A 12478-nucleotide genomic window follows, 5' to 3' on the forward strand; every position below is an offset into this window, starting at 1 on the left:
TTAGTTTTATTTCATTTATTAGTTCCCTTAGCTTGTTTAGTTATTATTTTGGGTCCTACTCCAGTCCTTAGGGCTATAGTATTTATTATTTATGTATTATTTGGACCTATACCCCGAACTTTGTACGTACTATTTTGGGCCTAGTGCCCCGGGTAATGAACATACTATCTTCCTACCCCGTGTTTTACCTCTAAAATCCGGTTTATGGTGGACCTGGTCCCAATAAAACCATCAATATATATATATATATATATATATATATATATATATATATATATATATATATATATATATATATGATGGTTTTTGGGTTTTCGGGCCCAAGGAGGTCCAACACAACCTTTCAGCTGGAGGATACACCTTTCACAAAAAGTCTAATTTCAATGAAATGCGATGTTAATAAAGCTTTGTATTCCCTTTCTGGGTTCTCGAATCCCCCCTCTTACAAGGGTGGAGGAGCCCTTTTATAGTGGCTCCTCCCTCACTGTCTTAAAGGCCCACAATGACCGACTTCAAGGCTGCTTTCAAGGTGCCGAGCCGTCGAGTGACGTTACGGGGTCTACCAACGGCTCTTTCTAGCTCGTAACCGGCGGACCGTGTCCGGCCTTTAATGCCTCAACGGCTCCTCGTCTTAACTTCTTCGGAGGCTCCCTCAACGGCTCTCTGCATTGAGTCTTTCCCTGGGTTGGGCCCGGACCGACTCCTCGTCTCCGGCCCATGCTCAGGTTGGGTCGTCCTTCATAGCCCTGGCCTGGGCCTTCCATTTGGGCCTGGGCCGACTCCTGGACTTGGCCCACACATTCTCCAGGCCTGCCTCGTGTCAGCCCATTCTTCTCTCCGGTCTTTCCTCTTTGGGCCCTCTTTTCTTGGGCCGGGGTTCTCACCCCATCAACTAGTCCCTCACTTTTCCGCACCCGGTCCACCAACCTGGGTTTGGAAAAGTAGTAACCGTCTCCTTATCCGGCTCACCGCATCCACGCCTTGAATGACTCATGAATAGCCCAGATTATCCGCTATATCGCGGATCTCGCGGGACCATTCGAATCTGCTCGACTTGGCCTGGCGCCTATAAATGTCCTTAGCAACTCTTCACCTTACTCACTAACTCCTCATGGGTCGCTCACCATTGAAAGGGAAACGAATTGACTTCGGGTCGCCCTGGCGCCCGTTGCCCTCAAAACGGACTCGGCCCGAAAGGGAGCCCAAGAAGAAGGCTCCTCGTCCAGCCCCCCAAAGATCTCCTGTTGGCGCTGCCTCTTCGGCTCTTCGTCCGCCGACTCCTGCTCGACGTGAAGCCGCTCCGTCTTCTCGCCCTTCTCCCCCTCCAGTGACCACTCGAGTGACTTCCCCGGGTGGAACCGTCGTGGATGTGCCTGTCCCGGAGCAACTGACCTTCCGTATGACCTTCTCCATCCCTCTGGACGACCTGGATGGTCCAATTACGGGCCTGATGAACGAGGAAGATTACGTTCGCTACCAGGAGACGTATCCGGAAGACGAAGAACTGATCGTGCCACCACTCATGCCGGCCTTCTGGGACTCGCTTTGCCCATCCCCTCCTGGACCATCAGGAGGGTTCTTTGGGAGCGACTCCTCTTCGCCGGGCGAGTGATCACGTAGGCCGGGGTTGGCCTTATATTCTAGAGGGGAAGTCTTCTAGGAGCATTTGCTTACTCTCGCTGTAATAAGCTCCATGTAACCTACACCTCCTCTTATTATAATAAAACACCCTTTGCATTCTGCTTCTTCTTTCGTATTGCTAGTGCACTCGTCCGCCTGAATGGTTGAGGAGTCGGCCATCATGTCGAGTCCTTCCTTCGTTTGACACCTGTAAAGCATTCCGCCTCCCAGGGCGAGTCAGGCTTTCCAGTCTAGCGTGCGAATCTCGCCCTTCCCGAGCTGATTTGATGGGATTAATCTCTGACAGAGATTCGCACCGCCCATACGTCAGTTATGATTCCCTCCGTGATTTGCGCCTGGGTTATCGCCCCCTCAAGGCTCTATATAAGGGCTCTTGGTGGCTCTATGTTTCTCATCATTCCTCATTTCAAAACTTCAAGCCATGAGCTTCAGAGACGGTGATCGCCGCTGGTCTATTCGCAACAAGGAGCACGCCCGGCTGGAGGAGCTCCGGCAGAAAAGGGCGGCTAATGGAGGGCACTTGGTGGGCGACTCCACCTCTGACCCTATCGTGGTGCCTCCCGATATGCTTGACCTGATGATCGTAGAGCCGGATGACGCCGAGATGGAACCTGTGGTGGAGGACCCGGAACCGGAGGAGGACATAGAGTGGGAGGCTCCTCCGCTTTTTGGCATAGCTATGTCACCGAGTGCTCTAGAAAGGCCCCTGCTGATGGTAGTTGATGGGAAGCCCGCAGTGTATCTGGATGAACTGCCCGAGCCCGAGCCTGAGCCGAGTCCTTTGCCCTTCCGTCCCCACTACTTCCTGGAGGGTCCGCAGCCGGTGCGTCATGCGGAGGAGAAAGAAGCTAAGCCCTAGGCCCGTCTTTTCTTTGTAATGTGTGTGGCCGAGTCCTCAGCCTTGTACTCCCTGTTTCATGGAATAAAAATCATGTTTTTATGTTCAACTCTTGGTTTCGCATGTCTTTTGGCCGACCCCCGGTTATCATGACCGGCTCTTAGAATTTGTCCGACTGATCCCCTTAGGCGAGGGACTCGCCGAATCCATCGGCCGACCTCACGACCAGAAACTTGTCTGGGCCCTTCAGTTGGCCGGACCCAGCCGGGTCTTTTCTAGAAACTTCCAGCATGATCTTGGTGGGCCCCCATGGCTTCGGCCTTGATGGGCTTTCGGCTTAGCAGGCCGGGTCACAGCTATCCAGCCTCGGTCTAGGGTAGACGCGTCGCTTGCAGGCTAGCCCTAGACCTGAACCGTCGCCCCATCTATCGAGGCATTAAATGCGGCGTCCTTTCGATGTCTTGTCGCCTCCGATTCCTCCACTGAGGAGGCGCCGCGTGGCGGCTTCCCGGGCTTCCCCTTTCCTTTTAAATGGCTCCTCTCCTCTACTCTTCCTCTTCAAGTTTCCACCCAAGCTTCTTTGCTCTTTCATCGTCTTCCCAGCCTCAACTCAGATCTATAAGTAATGTCTTCCTCCTCTTATTCTTCTTCCACCAGCCGTCAGTCTTTTGACAATCCGGCGGGGACCTCGCCGTCGTCCTCTTCTTCTTCTTCTGTTGTCCGCCGTCTGGAAATGCCGGCAGGCTTCCAGACGGTGTCTTCTTCTTCTTTTCCAACCCCTTCTTCTTCTGGGGCGGCCACTCCGATGAGCCCAGCCCCGCTAACCACGGTGGCGGCTCTGCCGGACGGCGTCGAACGGCCGCGAGGCAAATTCGACTCGATAGTCAGGCCGTCCGGTCTCCCGTCGAGTGCCACGGCAGCGGACCTTGATATGGCCCGTTTTTTGCTTGGCCCTTCGGCCCTGGTTGTCGCGGCGGAGGGTCGCATTCGGCTTCCGAGTGCCTCCTCACCCATTTCTTTCGCTTCTTTTCCGGCACTATAACCTGGTCTCGGGCCAGTTAGTGCCCAATTCGCACCGCCTTCTTACCAGCTTCATTAACCTCTGCCATTGGTGGCAGTGCGAGCCGGATCTAGACTTGTTCCGGTTCCTCTTTACCGTGAACAAAGTCGGCTCTCACTCGCCTGGCTTCGTTCAAGTCGCCGCCCGTCCGGGGCGGCAACTCTTCGAGGCGTTATCCGACTCGATCAAAGAGTGGAAGCCTCTTTACTTTTTCGTCCGACCCCGCTCTTCTTCCTTCTCTTTTCCGACCCTGTGGCCGGCGACTCTCTTCAAGCCTTGCTCTCGGCGCGCCGTCTTTACGGAAGATGCTGTCCAGGGCGGCGAGTTCTTGAAGAGCCTGGGGCCGTACTCGGTCAAGTATTGGTCCCGGGTCCGGGCCATGGCCAAGCATGGCCTACTGCCGGAGGGCGCGGCCACCATAGGTAGCGTCTTTTTTTTACCCCGTTCTCAACTCACTCCTACTTCTTTATTTGTTATTTTAACCCGAAGCGCTCACAACTATGCGGTTTTCTTGCAGGTCCGTACGATTCTGACTCCTCCAGCTCCGACGAGGCCGTTGCACCGACTCCAGAGATGGCGGACAGGGCTGAAAAGATGAGGCGCCGCTTGACGCAGCGTTCCACCGGTGCCGCCGCCGCTTCTTCCTCTCAGCCGTCGCCGGCGATTCGGCCGACTCCTCCACCCTCTCACAACGTGGTCGATCTTACACCATCGCCCGTGGTGTCGCCCACTCGGCAGCCACCTCCTCCTTCGACTGAGAGCCCAAGCTCCAAGCGCCCTGCCGAGCACACGGAGGGGCCGACTCCGAAGAAGATCAAGCTGTGCCACGAGGTGGATGCCGATGCCCAAATCTGGATGGGCGCCGCCTCGGTCCGCAAGTGGTGCGCCGACGTTCTCCTGCCTAATGACGTGGCGGCGACGCAAGCTTTGGGGGACGGGTATATCCTCGAGGCCTCGCTTCGCCAATCTTACCGCGTAAGTGTCACTGACTCGGCTCCTATTCTCCGCTCTTTCTTTTCCTTGTCTGACTCGTGACAACTGCGCAGAACCTCACCTTTCAGATGGAGATGGGCAAGCGGCTCCAGAACTTTAGGACCGAGATGCGGTCCACGGTTCTCAAGTTGCGCCAAACAGAGGAGGCTTTCCTGGAAGAGCAGGCGAAGCACCTCAAGATGGTGGAGGTGCACAACTCCGAGCTGCTGAGGGTTACCCGTCAATTGGAGGAGGAGAGGGATAAGTTGGCGACGATCGCCGCGACCTCCGTCGAAGATTACAAGAAGTCGGCGGCCTTCGAGGCGGATGTGAGAGCGGGGGTGGAGGCCCGGAAGAAAGAGGTGGCCAAGGAGTGGCTGGCGACCCCAGAAGGCGACGAGTTCCTTCTGGATCTGGGCGAACGCGATTACCGCCTTGGCTTCTGTGAGGCGCAGACAGAGATCCACGCCACGTTGCTGGCTCGCGACTCCTCGTTCACTCCCGAGGGCTGGGGCCTCAAGCCGGTGTTGGATGCTGGAGGGCCGGCAGCGCCTGCTGATCCGTCGACTCTTCCCACGGCGACGCCCCCAGAGCTTATCGAGTCCTCTCCTCAGGCGGAGGACCCTTCTTCTGTTCCCCTAGCTGGACCAACGGCAGGAGCGCAAGTTGAAGGGGTCGACGTCGACACCCCATCCCCAGTAGCTTAGGGCTTTTTAAGATAGCCCCTTTTTTTTTGTAAAGGCTGGCCTCCTTTTCGGCCTTATTTTAATGAAAAAAAGCTCTCCCTTCTTTCGCACTTCGTTTTCGAATTCTTTTAATACTGACAAATCTCTAAGGCTTCGAGCCTTTCTCCCTTACCTCTTAATTCTCCCTTGCCGAGTCCTTCAATCGAGGCGACTCCCTGGGCTTTCTCTTGGAAACGACTAAGGGTCTAGGCCCTTGTTTCCCAACTCTTTCCCGCCGAGTCCCTCAGTCGAGGCGACTCTTTAGGCTTTTATTTTCTCAGAAACGGTTTAGGGTCGGTGCCCCGTTGTTTCTATATATACTCGCCGAGTCCCTCAGTCGAGGCGACTCCTTCTGGCTTTTCCTCGGAAACGACTAAGGGTCTGGGCCCTTGTTTCCTAACTCTTTCTCGCCGAGTCCCTCAGTCGAGGCGACTCTTTAGGCTTTTCCTTTCTCAGAAACGGTTTAGGGTCGGTGCCCCGTTGTTTCTATATATACTCGCCGAGTCCCTCAGTCGAGGCGACTCCTTCTGGCTTTTTCTCGGAAACGACTAAGGGTCTGGGCCCTTGTTTCCTAACTCTTTCTCGCCGAGTCCCTCAGTCGAGGCGACTCTTTAGGCTTTTCCTTTCTCAGAAACGGTTTAGGGTCGGTGCCCCGTTGTTTCTATATATACTCGTCGAGTCCCTCAGTCGAGGCGACTCCTTCTGGCTTTTTCTCGGAAACGACTAAGGGTCTGGGCCCTTGTTTCCTAACTCTTTCTCGCCGAGTCCCTCAGTCGAGGCGACTCTTTAGGCTTTTCCTTTCCCAGAAATGGTTTAGGGTCGGTGCCCCGTTGTTTCTATATATACTCGCCGAGTCCCTCAGTCGAGGCGACTCCTTCTGGCTTTTTCTCGGAAACGACTAAGGGTCTGGGCCCTTGTTTCCTAACTCTTTCTCGCCGAGTCCCTCAGTCGAGGCGACTCTTTAGGCTTTTCCTTTCTCAGAAACGGTTTAGGGTCGGTGCCCCGTTGTTTCTATATATACTCGCTGAGTCCCTCAGTCGAGGCGACTCCTTCTGGCTTTTTCTCGGAAACGACTAAGGGTCTGGGCCCTTGTTTCCTAACTCTTTCTCACCGAGTCCCTCAGTCGAGGCGACTCTTTAGGCTTTTCCTTTCTCAGAAACGGTTTAGGGTCGGTGCCCCGTTGTTTCTATATATACTCGCCGAGTCCCTGCGACGATTAGCTGTAACCCATGTGCTTTATTTAGATTTTTTGGAATCCTCAAGCCCGTACACGGCCTATCCTTTTCTACTGATAGAATCTTTTCAAATGAGTGACGTTCCATATGCGATCTATGGGCTTGCCTTCCATAGTCTCTAACTTGTAGGTTCCGGCTTGGACCACCGCTGCAATACGGTATGGCCCCTCCCACTTAACCGCAAACTTGCCTCCTTCGGTGGGCTGACTGGCTTGTCGATCGCGTAACACGAGGTCACCAACCTGGAAGGTTCGCGGGCGAGTCCTACGGTCGCGATATCTTTTCACCGCCTGCTGATACTCAACCATCCGTGCACTCGCGGCTTCCCTCCTTTCCTCTAGGAAATTTTTCTCGATCCGCAGACTCTCTTCGTTCGCTGCATCCGAGTAGGTGCGAACCCGGTGGGTGGGCTCGACCACTTCGACTGGAACCTTGGCCTCGAAGCCGTATGCGAGCGAGAACGGGCTCTCCCCCGTTGCTCGCCGCTGGGTAGTGCGATAAGCCCATAGGACTCGGTCCAGCTCGTCCGCCCAATTTCCTCGGATGTTTTCGAGCTTCTTCCGGATCCCATCGACCAACGTTCGATTCACATTCTCGACCTGCCCATTGGCTTGCGGGTACGCCACCGATACCTTGGTATGCTTGATATCGTGTCGGCGGCAGAAGTCAGCGAAGGCCTGGCAGTCAAACTGTCGCCCGTTGTCACTGACGATGTGCTCGGGCAGGCCGAAGCGACAGATCACCTTTTTCCAAAGAAAACGTCGACATTGGTACTCGGTGATGGTAGCCAATGGTTCTGCCTCGACCCATTTGGTGAAGTAGTCGATAGCCACGACGCAAAACTTCAGACCTCCCGGGGCGACGGGCAATGGTCCCAACAAGTCTATTCCCCACTTGGCGAAGGGGATGGCAGTGGTGACCGGTGTATAAAAGGTGGCCGGCCGGGTGTCTTTCCTGGCGAATGCTTGGCAAACGCCGCACTTGGACATCCATTCGATACAGTCTCGCATCATGGTCGGCCAATAATACCCTTGAACGACTAACTTCTGGGCGAGCGTGTGGGCGCCCTGGTGCGCAGCACAAATGCCTCTATGAGCTTCGTCCATTATTTTCTCGGCCTCAGGTCTAAGCAGGCACTTTAGTAAGGGTCCTCCGAACGACTGTTTATATAACTGCCCGTCGATGATCTGGAAGGAAGGGGCTTTTCGCCGAACTCTAGCGGCGACTCCTTGGTCACTTGGTAACTCGCCCGTCTCCTTGAATCGCCGGATATCTTCCATCCAAAACATCTCAGGGTTTTTCTCCCGATCCCATTCCTCGATATTTACTTGCTGGACTTCCAGTGGTGTCTCTTCAACACTCGGCCGATTTAACTCCTCCTTCTGGCAAATTCTTATCAAGTGGTCCGGCACCCCTTCCAGGGCAATTTTGGACAATATGTCGGCTTCCACGTTGTCCGCTCAGGAGATGTACTCTATCTCGTAAGCCCCGAACTCTTTTAACATCTCAACGGCACGCTCTTTGTATAGTACCATCCTTGCATTCTTAGTCTCACACGTACCTGAGATTTGTCCGACTACCAGTTTGGAGTCAGTCTTGATTCGCAGCCGCTCGACTCCCAGGGCCTTGGCGAGTCGGAGGCCGTTTAATACTGCTTCATACTCGGCCTCGTTATTTGATGTCGAGAACAAGTATCTCAGAGCGTAATATAGCCGGAATCCTTCCGGAGTGATGAGCATGACACCGCCTCCACAGTGCTGTCGACTCGATGCTCGTGTTCCTTTTCTTCCTCACCTGCTGTACATTCGACCAGGAAGTCGGCCAAGGCTTGACCTTTAATGGAAGGCCGGGGTTGGTACTCAATCCCATACTGAGTCAACTCTACGGCCCATTTTACAAGTCGGCCGGAGGACAAGGGGTTTCTTAGCACGCTCTCGAGCGGCTGGTCTGTCAGAACTCGGACGGTATGGGCTTGGAAATAAGGTGCCAGCTTGCGCACGGTGACTACCAATGCATACACAATCTTTTCCAGAGCGGTGTACCGCGTCTCAGCGGCCTTCAGCGAGCGACTTACGTAATAAACCGGGTGCTGGACTCGGTCTTCCTCTCGGACCAATACCGAACTCACTGCTTTGGCCGAGGCGGTGAGGTACAAGAATAAGGGCTCGCCCACCTGGGGGGTAGACAGCACTGGGGGCGTTGAAAGGTACTGTTTCAACTCCTCGAACGATTGTTGGCATTCGGCAGTCCAAGCGAATCCCTCCTTCTTCTTCATGGCTTCGAAGAAAGGCACGGTCTTATCTGCCGCTTTGCTCAGGAAGCGGCTAAGGGCGGCCAACCGACCAGTCAATCGTTGTAGGTCCTTGATGGTGGTAGGAGGCTGCATGTCGATGATGGCCTGTACTTTCTCCGGATTAGGCTCAATGCCTCGTTTGGTGACCATATAGCCCAAAAATTTGCCACCTTGGACGGCGAACGCGCACTTTTTGGGGTTCAGCCGAAGGTTGTATTTTAACATTACCTTGAAGCAGTCGGCCAGGTCCTCCGCATGCTTGTCCTCCTCCCGGCTCTTGACGAGCATATCGTCGACGTACGCGGCCATCGATTTCCCAAGCAGGTGTTGGAACAGCCGGGCGACCATTCGGGTGTACGTAGCCCCGGCATTTTTAAGTCCGAAGGGCATGACTCGGTAACAGTAAACTCCGTCCGGTGTCAGGAAGGCGGTCTTCTCCTCATCCGCCAGGTGCATAAATATTTGGTGGTACCCTCTGAAGGCGTCCATGAAACTCAGTAGTGCCGACCCGGCCGTTTCGTCGACTAACTGGTCGATCCGAGGTAGGGGAAACGGGTCTTTTGGGCAAGCCTTATTAAGATCGGTGTAATCCACGCACATTCGCCACGCCGGGGGCTTGGGTACGAGGACCACATTTGCCAACCACTCCGGGTACTTAACCTCGCTGACGTGCCCGGTCGCTAGTAGCGTGCTAACTTCCTTCTTCACAAATTCCCTCCGGTCGTTGGCCAGGTATCGTTCTTCTGTACGACCGGTCGGTGCTCCGGATCCACGGCGAGTCGGTGTGATGTAACCGACCGATCGACGCCGGGCATATCCTCCGGGCCCCAGGCGAAAACCAATCGATATTCCTGGAGCACTCTCACGACTTCCCCCCTTAGTTTCTCAGGAAGGCCGACCCCAATTCTCACCCGCCTACTAGGCTGTGCGGGGTCAATCTCGACTTCCTCTAGCTTGACGGCCGGCTCAGGGCGAGGTATCACCGTTTTCCTAGGGGGCCTCTTGGTAATCTCGTGGACCTGCATCTCACGTTTGCCCATCCCTCTACATGCTTGTAAATAACAGTCGCGGGCGACCTTGCGATCGCAACGTACCGTTCCTATTCCGTTCGGCGTGCGAAACTTCAAGCACAGGTGTTCGATTGAGATTAGGGCTCCGAGGTCCTCCAAACCCGGACGGCCGAGTATGGCGTTATGTGAGCAGGCCAGATTCACCGCGATAAACTTCATGCTTAACTTCTGTACATCCGGGTAACTGCCAATCTCCACAGGAAGGGTGATCGACCCTTCCGCCTCCACCGAGTCCCCGGTGAAGCCGGCGAGAGGGGTTTTGACAGGATTCAGCTGCTCTCGGGTTAGCCCCATTTTGATGAAGGTTTCCAGGTATAACACATTGACGCTACTCCCGGTGTCAACCAGGATTCGGCGAACGACTACACCATTGATGTCCATAGCGATGACCAACGCATCTCGATGCGGGGTCTCTCCGGCTGGCAGGTCCCTATCGGTGAACACGATGGGTTCTCGGCATACCTTTTTGGAGCTCTCTTCGCGACCGTAAACCGTCCCGACGTACAATTGCCGAGCCCAGGCTTTTCGGGTGTTTACCGAGTCGCCGCCCTCTGGTCCGCCGACTATCATGTTGATAACCGGCTTCTGGCGCCATTGGGCTTCATCCTCTTCGGAAGCCGGCTGCTTACCTCGGCTGTTCTCTGCGTCGGCGGCAAGTCCCTCATCTCCTCGACTGGCCGACCTTCGCCTCCATTGATTAGGGCGCGGGGTCCCTTGCTGGATAATCCCCTCCATGATCTTCTTTAGATAGAAGCATTCTTCCATGCTGTGAGTATAAGATTTATGATAACGACAGTACTTAGAAGTCTTACCAGTCTCCTCACTTGTTACGCGGTCGTCGATCGGTGGAGGCGGAGGTGGGGCAACTGCTTGTATTTCGTGGACCGGCCGCTCCGGAACCGGTCGATAGGCGTGGACGACGGGGCGGTCGTACGGTCGCCTAACTTCGGGTCGCCGGGCCACATCCGAACGCCTTTCCTTCGTCTCGGCCCGCATCCTTTTCCCGCTGGCGGACCCGCCGACCTCGCGTTGTCGTTTATGCTTCATGGCCTGCTCCGTGTTGGCTCTCTTGTTGGCCATCTGGATAGCTTCAGCGTACGTTGCCGGGCGATTGTCCCTTAGGTCTCGGGTCAGCTGGCCGGACCGCAAAGACTCGATGAAGAAAGTGAGTGCCGTTTGGTCCTCCACTTCCTCTATCGACTGGATCTCCTTTTGCCAGCGGGCTAAATAGGTTTTTAAGGACTCGCCCTCGTCCTGGTGGATGTCGCCTAAGTGCATCAGGTCCTTCTGTGGCTTGATGTTGGCGGCGTAGTGGCTCATGAAGCGATCTGCCAGCTCCTCGAAGCTGTGAATCGTCCCTGGGGGTTGCGCCACGAGCCACCTCTGCGCAGACCCCTTTAGCGTGGGTAAGAAGGCGCGGCACATGACCGGGTCCCGTACCCCTAAAACTTGCATCTTAGCTTGGTAGCTCAGTAGGTGTTCTCGCGGGTCGCCCGACCCGTCGAACGTGGCTTGCTCCGGGAACTTGAAGTCGCCCGGTATCTTGAAGGCCATGATCTCGGCCGAGAAGGGTAACGCGGTCAGCAGCGTTCAGCCAGGGGCCTTGGCTTTTCCTTCCACTTGTTCTTTTAGATTTCGCACCTCCTGGACTAAATTTGCCACCTCGACCCTCTCTCGGGTGCGGTTTCCTGTCGATTTCGTGCTCTCGCCGACCTCTGACTCGACAGGTTGATCATGGTCGTGGGCGGGCTGCTCTAAGCGGCGAGCCACCGTCCGGGCTTTCCTTGCACGGTTACGCTCACGCGCGCTCTGTCGACCGTGAGTTTCTAACGGGGCGCGAAGGGGTTCCCTTCGTCCCAGCCATTCTCTCGCCGACCGTCGTTCCGCACCTGGACCCAACCGAGAATGAACGGACTGGGCCGGTTGACTCTCAGCCCGGCAGGCGGATTGTCGATTGTCTGGCCTTCGCGACGGTTGGGGGTCTCGTTGCGGTATCCGAGTAGCGGATTGCTCCCGTATTCCCTGGCTCGCCTCAGCGAAAGCGCGTCCAATCGCTTGTAGCTGATCCGGGGTGAGCTGCACCGCGGCTGGTTGTGGATTTATCCGCGGAGTCGGCAGCGGTGTCGCGTCGTTTTCCCGGCTTGGGGCGTTTCTTCGATTCAACTAATCTCTTAGGTCGGCTCCTAGCCCGTTATCGTGTTGACTCAACTGCTCTTGGCTTCCTGTCATGGTAAAGCTTTTCGATCTCTCGCAACTAGGGCTCTCCTCAACGTTCTCTCGGACTCGCTTTGCTCAGAAGGCACGCGACTCTTTGTTCGATCCCCACAGACGGCGCCAGTGATGGTTTTTGGGTTTTCGGGCCCAAGGAGGTCCAACACAACCTTTCAGCTGGAGGATACACCTTTCACAAAAAGTCTAATTTCAATGAAATGCGATGTTAATAAAGCTTTGTATTCCCTTTCTGGGTTCTCGAATCCCCCCTCTTACAAGGGTGGAGGAGCCCTTTTATAGTGGCTCCTCCCTCACTGACTTAAAGGCCCATAATGGCCGACTTCAAGGCTGCTTTCAAGGTGCCGAGCCGTCGAGTGACGTTACGGGGTCTACCAACGGCTCTTTCTAGCTCGTAACCGGCGGACCGAGTCCG

The 12478-nt window shown here is 55.3% G+C and overlaps 3 protein-coding genes across 3 annotated transcripts; 1 reads left to right on the forward strand and 2 right to left on the reverse strand.

Annotated features, from left to right (window-relative positions):
* Positions 1-1111: 1111 nt before the first annotated feature.
* Positions 1112-1612, forward strand: LOC109162694 (lysine-rich arabinogalactan protein 18-like). The gene has a single exon (XM_019311378.1). It carries the CDS (start codon positions 1112-1114, stop codon positions 1610-1612), a length of 501 nt encoding a protein of 166 aa, XP_019166923.1.
* Positions 1613-6521: 4909 nt separating this feature from the next.
* On the reverse strand, positions 6522-9073 carry LOC109162695 (uncharacterized protein K02A2.6-like). Its single transcript, XM_019311379.1, has 2 exons — positions 8815-9073; positions 6522-7885 (listed from the first exon to the last, which is right to left on the reverse strand). Exons 1-2 carry the CDS (start codon positions 9071-9073, stop codon positions 6522-6524), a joined length of 1623 nt encoding a protein of 540 aa, XP_019166924.1.
* A 395-nt stretch (positions 9074-9468) lies between these two features.
* Positions 9469-11388, reverse strand: LOC109162696. Its single transcript, XM_019311381.1, has one exon. It carries the CDS (start codon positions 11386-11388, stop codon positions 9469-9471), a length of 1920 nt encoding a protein of 639 aa, XP_019166926.1.
* Positions 11389-12478: the final 1090 nt, after the last annotated feature.

This window comes from Ipomoea nil, unplaced genomic scaffold (assembly GCF_001879475.1).
Source record: "Ipomoea nil cultivar Tokyo-kokei standard unplaced genomic scaffold, Asagao_1.1 scaffold2957, whole genome shotgun sequence".
Lineage (NCBI taxonomy): Eukaryota > Viridiplantae > Streptophyta > Magnoliopsida > Solanales > Convolvulaceae > Ipomoea > Ipomoea nil.

Excerpts from the sequence above, each read along its gene's own strand:
- LOC109162694 (XM_019311378.1), top strand. The coding sequence starts at position 1,112 with ATGGGTCGCTCACCATTGAAAGGGAAACGAATTGACTTCGGGTCGCCC.
- LOC109162695 (XM_019311379.1), bottom strand. The coding sequence starts at position 9,073 with ATGGCCGCGTACGTCGACGATATGCTCGTCAAGAGCCGGGAGGAGGAC. Across the intron at positions 7,886-8,814 it reads GGACCTACAACGATTGACTG|GGGTGCCGGACCACTTGATA; the intron begins GTCGGTTGGCCG and ends TTGCCCTGGAAG.
- LOC109162696 (XM_019311381.1), bottom strand. The coding sequence starts at position 11,388 with ATGGCCTTCAAGATACCGGGCGACTTCAAGTTCCCGGAGCAAGCCACG.